Raw genomic sequence first — 20,420 nt, 5'->3', positions numbered from 1 at the left:
GAATATATCAATATTTCTCCAAATCTGCACACTTTTGAGCTAAAAGCCGTGAGGGACGTTGTTTTGTGAATCGCTTTCATGACGACAGCACAGGAGTTTTTTATGAATGGGAGCGTCTGACGCTCATAATTCATATTAAAGGTATCGACTCATTTTTGCATTTCATAACTCCTGACACAAATTAAGACATAACTGTCAATATAAATTTCTCAGAATACAATAGTGTTCAAATACTGAAACGTGAGTCTTATATCTTTTTAATGATGTAAGTTATAGTTTGTCAAGGTAATAACATTAAATCTTATAGTAACTTTGAACTATTAAAAAAAAAAAAAACGCTTCAGTGCGCCGACGCCGTTACCTCTGGAACCTTGCATAGGGCCCTTTTCTGAAAAGGGCACTTATCTACTAGCAAATAGATTTTGATATTTTTAGGTCAAACCGTTCTTGTCTGTCAGTCATATAATGCAGGTCTATGGTCACGGTCTCAAAGAGCAGCCATCCACAGAGTCCAAATTAAAACAATTCCCCATCGTCCAAATTAAACAATTCCCCATCGTAAGTACACATTGATGGCCTAAGACACGAAACGAGCGGTTTGTGTGAGAAAACGAACAGTATTTATATCGTTTTTACCTCTTGTAACACAGCGACGTCCAAGTGATCTGAGGGCGCCCGCGCTTCCTGCTGTGTGACGTGTGCGCAGACTGGTGCATAGACATATAGATTTCGCCTTGGCTACGGCAGTTCATGAACGAATGCCGTAGCCAAGGCGAAATCTAGTGTATATATCTATGCCCCAGTTTCGACAACAGAGTGTCGTTCTTCTGTTGGTGCTGACGTTACATGCTTCTAGACCTTTCTCACAATAACCGGAAATACGTAATCGTTGTGGAAGCGGAGTTCCTGTCAAGCGTCAACACACCAGAAAAACATAAACGCGGGCAAGTTTAAAATGGATCAAAGAGTCTACACAACTTCATTAACGGATTTGCCAAATATTACATACTGATGTGACGACTCGTAGAGGAAAACTCCGTCACCAAAAAGAAAAAACGAAATAAAGGGTAAAAAAATTTCCACACGGAATTTGTCCATAAATATCAAGGTAAGTAGAGAGCGAGGCTAACTGTTACTGAACTGTTAATTAAAATGACACATCATTAGCGTGTCAATAGCTCTTGCTAGTTGCTTGCGCCATTTTTTATGTTGCTTTGACTGCGGAGGAAGTAGATTACCACGACGATTGCGTATTTCCGGTCACAAATACGGAAGTTGTGAGAAAGGTCTCTTGCACTGCTGTTTTGATGCGTGAGATCATCGATGTGATTATGACACTGCACCTGCGCGAATCCACAAACTAATTGAAGTTCAGAGACTACTTGGGTGGAACTTGGACAGGGCCAGGGCACACAGGCCACTGTGGCCGTACGATGATTTTTTTTTCACGGGGCATGAAGGCCAAAGTGTAGGGCAACGGCGGCCATGGCCGCGTGGCCGCGGTATAATTCCCACCCTGGTGTCAGGGCTCATTCCACTAGAGGCATGGCCTCCTCGTGGGCTTGGTCCAGCGGGATTTCTATTCACGACATTTGTATGGTGGCAGGCTGGGCCTCCCCCTCTACATTTGTTAGGTTTTATAACCTAGAAGTTCCTGCCCTGCATGCTAGACTTTTGTCAGTCTAAGTTACGAGTATGTTCTGCTCAGATTCGTTCGCGCCCAGGCTACTCTCACATTAATCCTAGCTCCCCTGGTTGAGCTGCCGTATAAGGGTAGTTTTTCCCTTTTCAGTATGGACCGGCTGTGCCGCTCTGTATTCGCTGCCACATGATACTGTGTGCTTATGTACATGTACTGGCCCACTCAGGTTGGCCGTCTTATTCCCACTAATCTGTGTTCCCCGGGTGTGCCCCTGGGACTATATGTGGTGGATGCTTGGCGTGCATGGCGTTGACAAGGGGTTCCCGTAGCGTAAACAACTTACGCAATACGAGAGAACCTCTTGTAAGAGAATGTACTTGGTTACTAGCGTAACCTCGGTTCTCTCTGGGAACGAGTATTGCATAACCTGCCGTGCTCGCGCCTCAAGCTGGTCTCGCTTCATTCGATGAAAACCAGGTAAGCAGCTCCCGAGCCCGTCTTTTATACGCTAAAGCCACGCCCATTCTGGCGGGCTATGACGCGTGAGGGCGCAAAGTGATCCCATTGGCGTGACGTCACGCAGGGCTCAGTGGTAGGCTGCTGCAGTTGCCGCGGAGCAGCCAATGAGCACGCTAGTCAGGCCGCTCTAGGTCTGCTAGCTGCTGCAACGCGTTGACAATAAATACAAAATTAAGGAGAATTTTTTGGCTTCAATATCTCGAGAAAAGGAGTTTTTCCCGTAGCATAAGCAACTTACGCTATAACCGAGTACGTTTAATTAACTTCCCCATTCAGATCATGGTACCTTTATCTTTACTGATTTTTATTAAGTAAATGTCAGAATAACTTTTTTATTGTTTATAAAAAAAACTACAGAGATTTGATCATAAAACTAAGCATTTAAATAACATATTATTGGGAGATATATTCATTTTATGTAAGCAGTCTGCTAGACTTAATTTTTGGCCATATAAATACCAAATTGCATATATTTGCTCTTGTTTTTTTATAGCTCCGTGTTCTCCTATATCATACTTTATCAAATGCATCATAAAAGTCTGATGTATCAAATATGGCAACAAACAACACACATCGAAAGTAGAAAAAAATGGTGGGCCAGAAAAAGCTGTTTGATTTTATTTTATAATGGCACCACCACATGTGGCCTAGTACACACACACAAACACAAACACACACATATATGTATATATATATATATATACAGTATATATAATATACAGTAGTCAGCATTTGAAGTGGATCAAAACCTTTCATCCAAGTTATACATGAATTTTGAACAATACCCGACAACTTTGATTACGTTTTTTGATACACTTCAAATGTTGAATACTGTGTATATATATATATATATATATATATATATACAGAGCCTGGGACAATGTTCACAGTTATCCCCCTCTGTTGACGGCGTTGTTCTACGGCACGTCTTGAAGCAGCTGAATGCGATCAGCTCTCCTAGCACAAACCAGATAATCTTTACATTATTCCTATTTTAGACCAGGTTTAAAAGGCAGATCCAATTATTTCAGGCTCAGCCTGTGCCTTCTAATTATGGCTGAGTTGCGGGACACTGTCTCTGTGAGGCTGGATGTATTAATGACTTGTGAAAGGAAAAAGAATGCCATTCTCTAACACTTTTGAGCTGTGGTGCAAGCTTTAGGGCTGTTATTTCAGTTGAGCTGATACTTGCCCCGTGTCACTTTTCAAGGACAGTGAAACACAAATGTCAGGCTGAACATGTCATACTGACAACCCATAATTGTTGCTTGTGTGTAATGTAAAAAGATTCTTATGCAATAAAAGAAATGCATAATGAATGCACTCTAAATACTACATCTCTTAAATGTTTATAAAACTGCATCTGATGAAAGCTGATATTGATACTAGTTTTCCAGCGTTGCTTTACTCAGAACTGGATGTTTATATTTTGAACTGCTTAGTTTCTGGGTTCAGGGTGGCAGATGACTCATATTGTCTATTTCGAGATGGTTGTGCATGTGCTAACACACATTGAGAGGACTCCATATATAGACCGGTGGTCAAAGGTCCGTTTTCTTTGCCTGCCAATATTAGTCAAAAAACACATTCATACATGTTTTTAATGTATGGTAAAACATGTTTTATATGATTATCAAAACAAGACATTGATTACTGCTTGTTCAAGAAAGTATTATGGCAGTACCATGGTTAAGTATATGTGTTTACATCGCACTCCAAGGTATATATAAAAAGAGCATGACGTTTCAAATAAAACTTGTTTTGAAGTAAACAGAGATTGTTTAGTGTCTTTATCGACCATTTTTCCCTTTGAAGGTTTTAAAAGTACTCTGGAGACAATTTGTTAGCTATTTTGTCTCTATAAAACAGACACACAAATGAACATGTTTACATGATGTCCTATATTTAAAAGGAATAATCTACTTAAGAGCCTAATACACACCACCTATATATTCATTCCAGCTTGTCAAATAAGGCTTAAGTAAGGAATGTTTATCTGTCCTCTGACTCATCAGTCCTTCTGAACAAACTGATACACAATGTTCATATTATATCTGTATGTAACACTCTCATACATTCCACAAATGTTTATTTTGTCTTAGCACATCATGTTCTCTTTCTAACCTTTTTACTTTCATTTAGGCTACTACAAAATTGGCTGAAGTAAACAAGGCACACAAAAACTGTGAACCACTGGTCCGAATTTTATTAGAAGAGATATGACTAAATGGACATGCATAATGAATGCACATAACTCTAATTGTTGCTCTGAACAAACGATCAAAAACAAATTAGATCTCAATGTAATGATAGAGTGAGTATAGAGATTTCAAGTAACTTATGCCCCCTGCTGGTGGATTGTTGTTGTGTTTTTGGAAGAAGGTTCTAGAGTGCAGCTTGTCCATTGTAGAACTAACTGTTGCTTAATTTAATTTAGAAAATGTGGTGTTAAGCAAATATCCTGTTAATGGGTGTTGATGTGACATGTGACTGAAGTTACTGTCCCTGTTTTTGCTAATAGCGGAGACAGAACATGCACAGAGAGTCCCGGACACAGAGTCGGCCCAGCAAATGAGGCTGAGAGAGAGACAACGATTCTTTGAGGAGGTGTTTCAACACGATGTGGATGTCTACCTCTCCTCTGCACACCTGCAGATAGATTATAAGAGACGTGAGTTTGAACACACACATATATGGGTGACTCTTTCATTAAAAAAAAAATTATATAATATAATTTTGGGCCTTTAAAAAAGTTCATTTAAAACTGATAAATTTAGCCTATACAAAGTTTTCAGGTAAATTTAGGAAAATTGCACTTTACACTTTTTTTGTCAAACTTATTTAAGGAAAACCAATATCTCTGCCAGAGTGACAGCTTGAAAGTCAACCAATGTCATACATTTTAAGATTATTACACCAAGATCAGAAAGTAGATATGGAGTCATGTAGACCAACTGTTTTTTCAAAGTTCAAAGTTAATTGACTGCAAGCTAACTTGTGTTAGCTTCAAACAGTAAGAACTGTCATTATCATCTCTCTCTATCTCTCTCTCACATACACACACATACTGGTTTCCATGTTTAAAAGCGACTTTCCTTAGACATAATGATTTTTATACTGTACAAACTGTATATTCTATCATCCTACACTAAATCTAGACATCACAGAAAACTTTATACAGTGTTAAATCTACAAAAAACTTTATACGATGTATACGCTGTTTCCTCACCGGGACCAAAAAAATTTCCCCAGGAGGTCAAAAATGACTGGTATTACTATCCTTGTGGGGACATTTGGTCCCCATAACGTAGGGAATACCAGGTACACACAATATTAATAGATCAATATCACACATTATAGCAAAATCCTCTTAAAGGTTGAAAGACCACGATCTTTAATTTAAGACATGTGATGATATTAGGGCTGCACAATTAATCGAATTTGTAATCGCGATTACAATTACGGATGCCACGATTATGCAATCGTTTAAAGGCGCAATTACAACAAAAAAAAGTTCACTTACATCATTCTGTGTGCTTAAGATGTGTTTTTGTTTGCCTTTCTATAGCTTATTTTAAAGGTGCAGTGTGTAGTTTTTAGCGGCATCTAGTGGTGAGTTTGCGGATTGCAACCAACAGAAGTTATGGTGGCTGACAGGAAGTGATGTCGTCGTCTGAGACAGCAGAGAGTAGCCAGTTAATCAATGAGGTTTCTTAAAGATAAATTAAGAAATTAGGTTTACTTAATTATTCAGTAAAACGATGTTATTGCGAATATTATTGTTACTTGTTGTTCATTGTGTCAGTGTTTTATTCACTGACTTTAGCTATCTTCTTTGCATGAAGAACAACATAGTGACGAAACGCATTTGTCCGTTTAGGGCCACTGTAGAAACATGCAGATGTAAGCGGACCCGCTTCAATGTACATTATGATAATCGTAGTTAATAATCGGAATTACAATTTCAAAGGAATAATCGACAATTATGATTTTTGTCAGAATCGTGCAGCCCTAGATGATATAGATGAAACCTACTTTAAAGAAGATTATATATGCCATATTCACATCTAATCATTTTCTTTTCATCTCACATGTTGTGTCTGACCCTCCAATTGCAGCTCCCTTAGGAAGCATCTCATCAATGGAGGTGAACGTCGATATGCTAGAACAGATGGACCTGATGGACATCTCTGATCAGGAGACCTTGGATGTCTTCTTCAGTGCCAGCGGAGAGGAAGGAGCACTGACATCTCCTCTTCCAGGTATAAACTCCACACCAGTCTAAATGGCCGTTCACACTGATTGTGGGTCCACAAGTTTCTGTATTGCTAAGTGGTATTCCTGCTTGACTACAATATCCAACTGTATCAGGTATCAGGTGACATGGGCTCCACTGTGTGCATTGCCATTTGGTGTTTGCATAAAGTAGAACTCTACTTCACTGCATTGCCATCAGTCTCTGTTGCTCATGACACCTGAAATTGATATCTTCTGGTTGCTTTGTTGCAGCAAATTGCTGGCAGTGTAATTGTTTCCTAACCAGGTGCAAAGTTCCCTGTAGTACACAAAGTAGTCTTTTTTTTATATCTACTGAAAGCTAAATAGTGCTCGAAGTGATAGTTACTACCAAAAAGACCATCTTTTTTCCCCAATGTATTAGTATATGGAGTGGCATTGTGGACTAATACAATTTGCCAACCTGTTCTCATGGGAGAACTTGACAATTTAAGGAGGTGGTGATTTCAAATTAATTTGTATGATGTAATTCACATGGAAACATACAATTGTTAGAAAATAAGCATAAAGGTCCACACCTACACAGCTTGTAAACCATAAGCAGATTGTATGAAAACGTACAAATGAATTAGTACAAATTCATCTGAATTAGCAACCAAATCCCTGAAAACGTAAAATAGTTAGGAATTGCTGTGAGTGTGTGTTCGAATTTGCACCCAGGTTGTGACACAACAAATATAGCAACTTTTGATATATTCAGAGTAGCATGCCAGCAACAAAGCAACCTCATTTTCAATGAGAGTTGACAATTTTGGAAGCATACCTATGTTCACGGGGTCTTATGTTCCACAAATGTATATGACTCATAATTATGTTCCTAGGTCCTGTTCCCCAGTTCAATGGTCTGTTAACACACATTAAGTAAACCTTTTAAAAGTTCAGGACTCATTTTCCCAGAGCCATAATAATAAACTTCTATCCCTAACATAAGGGCTATAACCTTTTGTGATTCCATTACTCCAACCATTTGTTTAGTTTCCTCAACTCTAGGCCTATTATATTGAAAGCCATTTGGCAATGCTGTGGAACAGAAAATTTTATATTTCATTAACTGATTTAATGTTACTACATATAGGCAGGGCTTGGCATTTACTTTTTTTGCTCACCAGTCACTGTGGCTAGTGGTTTTCCAAAGTTACTAGCCACTTAGCCTTTACGCTGGCCACAATTTTGACATAGAGACAATGGGAAAAAACTGCCATATGTATATATATATATATATATTATATTTATTAATAATTTGGTAACAAAGCAGGTATATTAAGCTGATGTCACCTTAAGACCTGACATATAGACCCATTATACTGTTTCACAAGCTGTTTACGTGAATACTCGCCAAGACCTGCATTTTTACATTATTTTGTGTGTATTTGACAGTTTAAGCACAATAAGCAGCAAAAAAAAGTATGTATATATAAAAATTTACCCCACCAAAATGGCTAGTAGGAATGACTGCTTTACACACCACTGCTGAAATCCACCCAAATTTGGCGGGTTGGCGTGTGTTGATGTCAAGCTCTGCATATAGAAAATAGGAACCTTTTCATTTGTATTTCTTATTTACCATAAAACAAACTGGGGGACACAGGGCCCTGGGAACATAGGACCCTTTTTCATGTGTTTATTATGTGCCATATGAATCTGGGGGACATACGAATGATCTGGATGATTTCTGGCAAAATGAGTGATAGAGACCAACAATAAAATAAGATCAACTATATGCAAAAAACAAACAAACAAACAAAAAACAGTGATGCAATGCAGTGAGTACTGAAGTATAGACAATGATTGCCTCATACAGCTGCATACTGCAGTTGAGTTGAAACACCCACTAGCAAACGTGATTTGTTTTTGTCAAACCAGTTAAGTGCGAACCCTGTCCCACAGACAGTTTCATTGATCAATGCAATTACACTGGGTTTGTGCTTAACTGCTTTGTGGGGGAAAAATACAAATAATAATCTCCATTGATGGCCCTTCAAATGTCACTGTGTATTCTGACGAAATTTTGCACACAGCATAACAAATATTTCATAGTAGACACTTTGTCTGGGCTTTAAAAGTGTCAAATATTTTCTGCTGCCTGGTTCTCTTTAGCAATGTCGGCAGTTTTCAAGTCCTGTGCAAGCCAAGGGACTGCCAGTGAGATACAGATGGCTTGTTTACACTTAACTGTTTTTTGGGGGGGAACCATCCCAGCAATCTAAATACTGTCAGTGTGAACAGGGCTTAAGGTGTGATTTCTCAGAACAACTATTTCAGTGATGTCTGTCAGGTGGTAAGAGCATTTTCTATGTGCTGTCAAATAAAGATAACTTACAGCACCAAAAAGGAATGCTTACTATGGCAAGCCGTTTTAACATTTAATCTTTAAAACCTACTAGTCTCTATTTTCATGCTACTAGTACTTATTTTTTTAGACAGTATCTATTCCATTAAGTACTAGTGCTTATTCATTAGCTACTAGTGCTTATTCTTTAGATACTAGTGCCTATTCTTTAGATACTATACCTTTTTAAAAGATACTAGTAGTTATTCATTAGATATAGTGCCTATTAAATTGGTACTAGTGCTTATTTATTAGATACTAGTGCTTATTCATTAGTTACTAGTACTTATTCATTAAATACTAGTACTTAATTAGATACTAGTACTTATTCATTAGATACTAGTACCTATTAACCCCCTGAGGTCGGCGGTATCGCCGGCGATACCAGCTCGCTTTTTTTTTATCAGTGTAAAAGAAACTCATAAATACTCTGTTGACTTTGATTTTCCATAGGAGTTTCATACATCAATCGATTCTGTTAAATGTGTATTATTTTTCTGTATACTCACAATAAAAACAAAGTGTTGTGCTTTTCGCCAAATTAAGAAAAATAATCACGGAGCGAGTTCTGCCTTCTCTCTGTCCGTGTAGTCCATTCTGAAACGCGTCCGAAAATGAATCATAACTCAGCGAATACTTCTCACACAGGCACGTGATATATGTCTTTATGAAGCTTGAAATCTCTTCTTTTAAATGAAGTAATTAATAAAAAAAACAAATGTTTTCAACTCATGTAATCCGTTTGAAAGCAAGGAGAGGTACCGTTTTTTCCTTCTGCCTAATTATCTCTATAATGAACTGAGGCCGCCCCGCCCCCGGCGCTATTGACATGGTAAATAGTTTAGGTGATCTATGCTTCGCACCCGCCCCCCGATCAATGCCTTGAAAACACGAAGTTTCATCAGATCAGATTCACTGATAGTTCATCGCGTTTAGAGAGGATGGCGCGTTTCTCCGGTAAAGACGCCCTTCAGATGATCCTGGACAGCGAGGAATAACTCACCTTGGCTTTTCCTCAGAGGAAGATTGTAACTCAGACGAACGGCAGCATGTTCAAGAGCGAATTGATCACGCCGAGTAAACACTGAGTTTTCACGTGAGTAAATACGTGAACACGTAAATACGTGAACTCAAGTGGTCTAGTGGTAGAACATTTGCCTAGCGTGTCAGAGGTTCTGAATTCGAATTCGCACTCATATAGTTTTTTTTTTTTTGTCAAATCAGATTATGTTTATCAGTGGCCTGATATACAACCACACATGTTTGTGTGTATTTTGTTTTGTAATTTCACTGGAACGAAAAGAGAGTCTCCACAACGGATTGAAGCGCGAGTGAAGTGAAGCGAGTGAAGACTGCGTGAGCCTAAAACAAACACAGTATCCGCGTCTGACTCGCGGGAATCCACGGCGCAAACCTGTGAGGGGCTGTGTTTTCCCGAGCCCCATATCAGCTCGAGAAAACACAAGTTTATTCAGATCATTACTTGTTTACACCGTCTCGCAGCGCTGTGAGGAATAATAATAATAATGGAAAATGTCCCTCAAAAGGTAGATGTAAACAAACTATTAAAAGGTAAATATAATTTTTTTTTCTTTAAATAATTTTTATTGTGTTTTATTAGTAACAAATTTGGGGAGAGGATAAATATTCCAAAACTGAAAATACAGTATGAGAATTTACTGCACAATTACTAGACATGTTTACCTTGGATATTATACAATTTACAAGCACAATTTGTGGAAAAAAAAATGTATATAAAAAATATAAATAAAATTTATTTTTGTGTATAAATATATACACATATATATGTGTGTGTGTATGCACATATATATATTTGTATAAGCAACGTATTAAACTGCAAATTAGCATTTATATTCCTTATAATAAAAATGAAAGACCTATGTTACAGACATATGAAAGACAACATTTCGTTGATTAGTTTTGGATAGATTATACATTTTTACTGTAAAATATCTGCCACCTCAAATAAGCTTTTATTTGCCAATTTTTTTGTCAAAAATAATCAAATAATCAATCAAATCCTTAACTTTGAAATATGTATGATAAAATGTATACTTTAGTTTGTACAAAGAAAGATTACACTTGAATTGTTGTTTATTTAAATATTTACAAGGTAGATGTAAACAAACTATTAAAAGGTAAATATAAGCCTTTTCTTTAAATAATTTTTATTGTGTTTTATTAGTGACAAATTTGGGGAGAGGATAAATATTCCAAAACTGAAAATACAGTATGAGAATTAACTGCACAATTACATGTTTTCCTTGGCTATTATAGGCCAAATTGCAAGCACAATATGTGGAAAAATAAAAAAGAATTGAGATGCTTCCAACTGTTGCTCTTGCATTCTTGTGGCTCAGTGACTCACCTGAATGAATGGCTCATTAAGTATGCAGTCCTCAGGTGTGAACCACTAAATATGCATGATCGTCAACGCCCACTCGAATATTGCCTTTCCAAACAGAAAGTGCTTTGCAAAATTCAAATCAATGTATTGTGTTATGTGAAGGATTAGGCAGGGTGATTTTCACATAATTTTGAAGAAAAAACACTAGGCGATGACATCCATTAGACAAAAGTCTTATTGGCACATATTTAGTGTGTGTTTTGTGGTCTTATTTCAGAAACTTTAGTTTTTAGTTTTTTCAATAACCACGCATAAACATTATTCTCTCAAAAATGCAGACATGTACATTCTTGTTGCTCACATATTATGGTAGCCCTGTTTGTGCTAAATAGTGTGTAATTTTTTTTTGCCATTACTATGTTTATAAGCAACTGAAAAAAGCACAAATGTCAGGGCATGTCAGAACATCTCAAGGACCCCAAAAACACCTCAGACCCCAGAGGGTTAAATAGATACTAGCACCTATTAATTAGATACTAGTACTTATTTCAATAGTGACTAGTAACTATTATTTTGTAGTAACAAATAAAAAATGTTGCCATTGACTTCTATGGGGATCTGTCATTCAGATATCAACTATTCAGTTCTGACTAGTGTGTATTCCAATTGTGACTAGTACATATATATTAAATACTAATAGTTAATTATTAGGTACTAGTACTTATTTTTTAGATACTAGTACCTATTACTAGATACTAGTATTTATTCAATAAATACTAGTACTAAGTCATTAGATACTAGTAAGTATTCAATAGATACTAGTACTTATTCATTAGATACTAGTAGGGGTGGAACGGTACATGTATTCGTATTGAACCGAAACGGTACGGGCGTCATGGTTCGGTGCATAAATTTACACGGAGAATATACGGTATACAAATTAATTAATGTAATGAGAGAGAGAGAGAGAGAGAGAGAGAGAGAGAGAGAGAGAGAGAGAGAGAGAGAGAGAGAGAGAGAGAGTTCAATTAATTTTCAATTCATTCAGGTACAATTACCAAACATATCTCAAGGTCTTTTTATTCATTTAATTAATAAACTAATTATATAAAACTATTGTCAGTGCACTACAAATAAACTGGTTCTATGCCTTTACTTTATTAATAAAACTTGTTTAAAAAATAAGACATGCCGGAGACATGCACAAGCCTTCTGCATTTTTGTTTTGTTTTTCCCTCCATTGTACCGAACTCGTACCGAACCGAACTGTGACTTCTGTGTACCGTTACACCCCTAGATACTAGTACCTATTAATTAGATACTAGTACTTATTAATTAGCTACTAGTACTTATTCAATAGATACTAGTACCTATTTATTAGATACTAGTATTTATTCCAAATGTTACTAGTACGATTTTTTATTTTACTAGTAAGATTTTTAATTGAACTCTACAGTGGCCGTTCTGACTAGTCATAACATAAGACGAGTAAAAAAGCAGTTGTGACTAGTAAAATAAGAATAGTTACTAACAATTACAAAAGATACTAGTGTCTAATGAATAAGTACTATTTAATAGATACTAGTATCTAATAATAAATACTAGTAACTAATGAATAAGTACTTTAAAAAGGTACTAATCTTTAAAAAGGTACTAGTACCCAAAGAATTAGCACTAGTATCTAAAGAATAGGCACTAGTACCTAAAGAATAAGCACTAGTAGCTAATGAATAAGTACTAGTACTTAATGGAATAGATACTAGTATCTAAAAAATAAGTACTAGTAGCATGAAAATAGAGACTAGTAGGTTTTAAGGATTAAATGTTAAAACGGCTTGCCATATGCTTTCTAGTAAAACCCTTTTATTGATAACCAATTAACAAGGAAGTGTCAAAAGAAACAGTCACTCATTGTATGTTGAAGCTATGTGGCTCAGATCTGAGCAAAACATTTGTAAAATCTTGTAAAACTCCATAGAATTCCATAGTTAACAAATAATCAATTTCTTCTCCAGCACTTGGCCACACTGACATAAAAGAGGATGGACTGCGGAGAAATGACGTGTCCTTGAGAATTTCTGACCCTTGTGAGATCAAAACACGTATGTTGTCCACTTCTTCAAACTCCACCTGTGACAGTCAGGCATCCAATGAGGACGGATCAAACACTCCTGTCATCCAATCAGATGATGAAGATGTGCATGAAGATAGCCTGTTGCAAACTGGGGTGCCCACAGGCAACAATGAAGAGACCCTGCCCTCTGACCTCTCATTATAACCTGCCTTGCCATTTATTACTGACAGTTTGGGAAAAGTTACATGTCTAGGTTGAGACTGTTTTAGGGTTGGGTTGAGTGGTTTTAGCCATAAATCAAACAAAAGACCTTCATGAACGTTGCGAAATGTAACACATACAAGGCCCCTATTACGCCACACAGGGAGTGTCACACTTTGACAGACCTGCATTGTTGTATTGTCATTTGCGTCTTATCATTTAACTGTATCTTTTGCTCTTTTGGGGAAAAAAATATCGGCAGGTTTATTGACACCACATACACACCACAAAAATTCTGCAATTCTTTTTTACAAAGATTGATGCTGATCTGTAGCGACACTAAATGCAAACAGGGGTGCCCACAGCCAACAATGAGAGATTAAAACTGCTGAGGTGAGTCTCACACAAACATTTCACCTCAAATATCAAAAGAAAAGAAAACATAGAGAAAATTAAGCCTTTTATTTATACCATTTGAATTGCTTAGTTTCTGGGTTCAGGGTGGCAGATTTTTTTGGTTTCATAATTTCTTAAGGAAGCATTTCATAATTTTCATTTTTGGTAGAACTATCCGTATAAGGTTTTTTGTATCTTGGCATTATTTTACATTTATGCATTTGATAGACACTTTTATTCAAAGTGTCTATTGCATTGAAGATATGCATTTTATCAGTTCATGCATTACCTGGGAATCAAACCATGATCTTGACGTTGTTAGCACCAAGGTCATGCTCAACTTTATCCCCTTCTTTCCTCTTAACCACCCAAAATGTAACCTGGATACTATAAACTCAGTCATGTCATGCACAACCCATTATGTAACATGCACTGATAGACTTCATTTTCTTTAAGCAAAATATTATTATTTTTTATTCATTTTGATTGGGAGTGAAATATGACCCAATCTTGACAGTTTTTGTGAGGCCTAAACCTGTTGGGTGTGTAGGTTAAGAATGTCAAGAAATATGTCTTCCTGTCTGATGTCCAAAACACCTTATGCTTTGCTATCAAAATAAAGCCAAATGCCAGATAAAGAGTATTGGTATTTAATTATTTATTATTTAATTGTTTCTCATATTTCCAAATATGAGTGAAGAAACTGATTGAAAAATATTTAGGTCTGAGGTTAACCCCACTTTGATATATTTAACACAGCCAAGAGTATAATACTAATAATTGATTACATTTATATAGCGCTTTTCTGGCTACTTAAAGCATATGGAATATGGAAGGGGGAATCTCCTCAACCACCACCAATGTGCAGCAACCACCTGGATGATGCGACGGCAGCCATACTATGCCAGAACACCCTCCACACACCAGCTTATTGGTGAAGAGGAGACAGAGTGATAGAGCCAATCAGTATATATAGGGATAATATAGACGCACTTTCTCATGTCTTATTGTCATGTTCTACCTTTTAATCTATTAGTAAAGTAATCAAAATTGCTAAATAACATATACTTTACTATGTCTACGTGTGCTCTCCACACGTATACTATGTGTGGAGAGCAATCACTCAATATTATTATCTAATTTTTGACATAGGTGGCTTTTAGAGGCTTTTGCAATCGGAGGTCAAGCTCAGGAGAGCAAACCTTTACTTAAAGGTCCCTCCATCTGCGTGTTCCAGATTAAGGATCTTCTGCACCTACTTCAGGGTCTCATCTGCATGTCCCAGATTGTAGGACCCTTTGGTGCTCCAGGAGATCAGCATCCCACAGAGCTTTGTGTTCAAGGCAGTTGAAACGGATTCCGGCTCATTTCCCCACTGCATTGTCACCCAGCACAACCAATGGAAGACGTCACCATCATCGGACTGCTCACTCGACCACGTGGAACTTAAATTTCACTTAACCAAACATCTTTCCAGAGATCTTGGCATTGTTGTATATTTTCAGTATAAGGTTTTCTATTTTACATTTACATTATGGTAATATAGCTGATGCTAGTTAATAACAAATAATCTATCGTTTTTTTTTGTTTAATGCATAATTAAGGTTCTTTACCTTTAAAGGTAAAGAACGGTAAAGAAAGATTAAGGAAAAGAAAGGTAAAGGCAAATGTCAAGTTTCAGAGAAGATAAACAACAGTTTATATTTCCATAAGATAACATAACTCTTCCATAGTCACATTCAACTTAATCACTTGTATTTTATGCATCTTATGCACTGTATTCCTTTATCATTCATGGCATTCATTTAGTAGGTATGTTAGTTATTCTTGTTTATCTTTTGTTAATAACATTTATTTATTACACTTGTGTCTTCCTTGTGCTGATAATACAGAAGAGGCTCTACAAGTTAGCAATCTCACCAATCTTTCAGATAAATCAGCTGACCAACTCCCTCCACTTTACATTAATTCTAAATGATTGAACAGCCTCCTGTTGGGAGTGTTCTCATACTGCCAAGGTAAAAGGCCTTGACTGGTGCCTTGAACTAAGAGAGGGGGATGGTGGTCATCTTATGAACTCATAACCACACCTTAAGTGATGAGTGATCCAAAAATCACAACATCAGCAGTGACATGAGTACCAATCACTACATTACTTAGTGTTTTCCAGGATTCTCTTGCGTGTTCATTTTTATATTGTGAAATAAAGACAATCGCCTCGGTTCCGACTGAAACCTCGGTTCCCTGAAGAGGGAACGAGACGCTGCGTCGATTGACGCTAAGGGAACGCTTTGCGTGATGATGTCTTGAAGCACATGTGAAATCAGTCCAGTGGTGTGGCGGTACGTCAGAGGCAGCTGGCGTCACGAACCAGGAAACTATAAAGCCTGCCCATACAAAGCAGCGCTAGCTTTGTAAGGTCTGAGCAAGTCACTTACAGGCACGTAGGAGATATTGCAGGTGACGCAGCGTCTCGTTCCCTCTTCAGGGAAGCTAAGGGGAACCTTGACGCTAAGGGGACGTCTATACCTATATGTCTATACAACGGCATCATAGTGAGAAGTGTCTGTCCTGTGTGCAATCATAAGAGCAGCACTAGGACAAAAGCACCCGAGACCCCGGTGTAGAGTCCAAGTCCAAAGAGTAAAACCTGACGAATGTATGGTAAAGTGGGACAATGCCTGTAGATCTCCTATTCTTTTAAGAGATGAGATGGCGAGGAGGAACAGAGCTTTCAATGTAAGAAACCTAGCTGGAACCTCCTCCAAAGGCTCAAAGGGAGCCTGGGAAAGGCCTTGAAAGACAATGGGCCAGATCCCATGTCAGCACCCTTGTACGAGCTGCAGGCCTCAGCCTCAGAGTACCATGGAGGAAACGAGATACCAAGGGGTCTTAACCCAAAGACATTCCACCTAAAGGAATGTGGTAAGCACCTATGGCCGTCACATAAACCTTTAAAGTGGACGGGGATAGACCTACCGTGAACCGCTCCTGCATGTAGTCCAGCACTGTGCCAACCGGACAGTTAACTGGGTCCAACTGACGGTCACTACATCATGAAGTGAAGACTCTCCACTTCAGGGCATAAAGTTTCTCGATGAGTGAAAACCAGAGTGGACAGTGAGGCATCTCTCGAGACGCAAACAGATCCACTTGAGCCTGGCAGAACACCCTCCATATCTGCTCCACCACCTCACGGTGGAGACTCCATTCCCCGGGCCTCAGCCCGTCTTGACAGGATGTCTGCTCCTATATTCTGGACCCCCAGGGATGTAAGCTGCTCTGAGTGACAGCAGCTTCCCCTGAGACCACAGGAGGATTTGGTGCACCAGTTTGCATAGCGGATGCGAGTGCAAGCCCCCCTGATGATGTATACAGGCGACCACCGATGTGTTGTCTGTGCAGACCAGCACATGGTGGCCCCTGAGGTCTGGGAGGAAATTCTTGAGGGCAAGAAATACAGCCTACCTCTTTAGGCGGTTGATGTGCCAGGAGAGATGATGGTCCCTCCACAGACCCTGAGTCCTTCCAGGATCGCTCCCCAACCCGTGCGATAGCTCGCAAGCGTCTCTTCCACCTTTGGCATCTCCCCATAACCGTGCTCTTTATAGTTTGTGATAGAGCAATAGTGTGATGTTTGTGGCCTATATACTCTTTATGAAACAGGTTTATACCACAACCTCGACACCTCGGTGTGGAGATCGGGGAAAAACGGAAGGCCCCGGCGTTGAGGTTGTGAACGAGAGGGCAGGAAGCGTTGGTCTAGTTTGCTTCTTCGAACGAACGTCCTGCTTATCTGCCGGCCAATCGATGCTTAATCTTTTGATCGCTCTCGTTACAACCTCAATGAGCTCCTCAAAAGCATGAGACTGAGGTGGTGAGTCCTCAGTATCTCCTGCTTCGAAACTAACAACATCTAGTTCCTCAGAACTTGATAGCTGCAGTGTCAGTTTCTCAATCAGGGCAGAAGTAACTGCAGTGCGTGCTTCCAAACCCTGAGAGAAGGCACTGGATCTGTCAGGTGAAGGCAGAGATAAGGCTGGGCCCATCTCTAACCCTGCTGACAAATCCATTTGCCAACCCCAAGTCTGAAGTTGCTGCTGTGCCTCGGCAGCAGCGGGACCCGAGCCTTGGGATCCGAGCCTCGCGAAAGAACGTGTGGTAGATTTTTTCCCTAAACCTAATTACGTACCTGGGTCTCGTCTACAATCGACGTCCCCTAACGTCTACAGTCGACGTTTGTTTCTCTGGGTCTCGTCTACAGTCAACGTCCCCACTCAATAATATTTATACTCTAGAGTGTCTACAGTCGACGTCGGCCGAGTCACCTAACTAACTTGTTCCCCTATCTGACTGAACCAACAGACTTCAGCAAATGTCCTTTAAATGCTTTAATCACGGCCGACGGAGATCCCGAGCAGTTCTCCATAGAATCTCCCCCAAAAAGAAGAATGCATCATGGCCTGAGGATCTCAGACAAATTTCATTGAGAATCCCACAGCAAACACAAATACAACAGTTTTTATAAAAAAGGAGAATGGGTACATGAAACATTACATAATTTCCCTACAATTTGATTGGTTCTTCATAGACAAGCCCTCTTGTTACTAGGTAACCACAAGGTTTCAAGTTTAGACATATGTCTAGTTTCATTTCCCATATTTGTTATTTTTACCCTCACACAACCAAAGTAAAAGGGGAAACATACATTTAGCCAAAAGCATATTAATGTTGTTCCTGCAACAAAAACAAATGTTAGTTATGATTAATTAAAAAATCCATCACAAATGCCAGGCGGGATCGGAGTGTCCGCATGGGAAGCACATCACAGTGCTCACAGCCAGCGCCCTTGAGCGCTGACTGTGCATGATCCTCACCCAAACATGCAAAACACAGAACATGTGTGTCCCCACCTGTTAAATAGCGCGGGCAGGGGTGCACACACTGTCTAAACTGCTGCTGCTTACTCGCCATTTAAAAAAAATATATATGTGACAAAACAACACCAAATAGACAATGACAGTTTCACAAAGAGCGCTTGTGAAGACATAGAAGCTAGTGCTGCTTTGTTTGGGCAGGCTTTATAGTTTCCTGGTTCGTGACGTCACTTGCCTCTGACGTTCCGCCACACGATTGGACTGATTTCACATGTGCTTCAAGACATCATCACGCAAAGCGTTCCCTTAGTGTCAATCGACGCAGCGCGAGTTCCCTTGAAAGGGAACTGTTTATTCTCCAACATTGTGTGCTCAGTACAGCCACACAACGGTAACAATTATACATTTTGACTTCTGTCTGAAGAAAATACTTAATTACCTACTTAATACCAACTGATTAAGTATGGTATAGTCTTTATAATAATCTTTACTTAGTATTAATGTAAATTGGAAGTTGAAATGAAGTTTTATGTAACAAAGTTCGGGAGGAGCATGTTCAGGTAATCATCCAATCAGCACAAGAAGAAGTGGTCCTCTTTAGCATTTTTGGTCCTCTTTAGCATTGAAGTGATCTCAGACCCTTTCTTGTCCACACCACAACCTCAAAAGAACCTTCAACAACATCTGTCAGACAAGCACAAGCGCTTGCACCCAAAATTTCATCCATATTGTCGTAGAAAGGACAGAAATCCTTAATTTCAGTGGACTCCCCACTTCGACGCAATTTGTCATCATGTACTTCTGTCGTTTTTTTTTCGTTTTTTTTTTTTGTACTTTTACGTGGTATTGTAACGCGGTTCTTCTGTTATAGCCTCTTTTAGGGCTGGGCAATATTGCAAAAATATAATATCACAATTTTTTCAGGAAAATCACGATTCATGATTTCATCACGATTCTTTTCATGTTGGTTTTACTATTTTGCAGGTGAATGAGCATTACAGCCAAACTAATGTCCCTATTTTTAAAACAGAGCCTTACAAGGTAACAAAATATAACAGAAAATTTAAGACAGACCATGTAGGCTATAGTGGGCGAAGATAAAAATCTTTATTACATTATTTTATCTTTGTTATTAAAAATAAGAACAAAGATGCACATTACAAATATAAAACATAATATACAAAAATTAAATAAACAGTGCTTTATTTTTTCAGCCACAGTAGGTGTAGGTTATATAACAGCACCATTCAAATGCAAAATTTAATAAACAAAATATGTAAAAAATAAAATGCAGTGAAGAGCAGGGAGTGATTTTCTCTTTTGTTTTTTTAATTAAGGACTAGCAGCAGCATGGGTATTATTTGGTTGCTACCAATTTAAGAGCTCATGCAGAACAGATACAGACACGCATCCTATTTTATCCCAACTGTCTACTTTCACTTTAGACAGAACCAACTTTATGTAATTTTTTTGTGTGTATTTGACAGTTTAAGCCCAATAAAACGCGAAAGATAACAGTACTCTACGCTACGCCCTGAGGTGGTCTGAGTACGGTTCGCTTTTTGGTCCCTTTAGCGGGGTCTGAGATCACTTGGTTTGTTCACATACACGCTGAACCAATCCGAGAGTGTTTGGAGGGTTCAAATGAACTAGGTGTGAAAACACCCTAATTTGCACAAATTATTAGTTAAAAAAATTGGGCACTAAACAGGTTTGAC

General features: G+C 38.5%; 1 protein-coding gene across 2 annotated transcripts in view; it reads left to right on the top strand.

The window, feature by feature from the left end:
* LOC311281911 (dysbindin) overlaps positions 1-14,467 on the top strand; it is a 34,102-nt gene extending 19,635 nt beyond the window's left edge. Inside the window, exons 2-4 of one of the 2 annotated variants that reach the window (XM_084395272.1) lie at positions 4,683-4,832; positions 6,280-6,423; positions 13,170-14,467. In XM_084395272.1, coding sequence (XP_084251398.1) covers positions 4,683-4,832; positions 6,280-6,423; positions 13,170-13,432 — 557 coding nt within the window. In that variant the 3' untranslated portion in view covers positions 13,433-14,467. The remainder of the gene's footprint in view (positions 1-4,682; positions 4,833-6,279; positions 6,424-13,169) is intronic. The other variant, XM_084395273.1, reaches the window with a different exon arrangement.
* Positions 14,468-20,420: the final 5,953 nt, after the last annotated feature.

Source organism: Rutilus rutilus, assembly GCF_951802725.1.
Source record: "Rutilus rutilus genome assembly, chromosome: 22".
Taxonomy (NCBI): Eukaryota; Metazoa; Chordata; class Actinopteri; order Cypriniformes; family Leuciscidae; genus Rutilus; species Rutilus rutilus.
The sequence above is the reverse complement of the archived record's forward strand: the minus strand, read 5'-3'. Positions and strand labels throughout refer to the sequence as shown.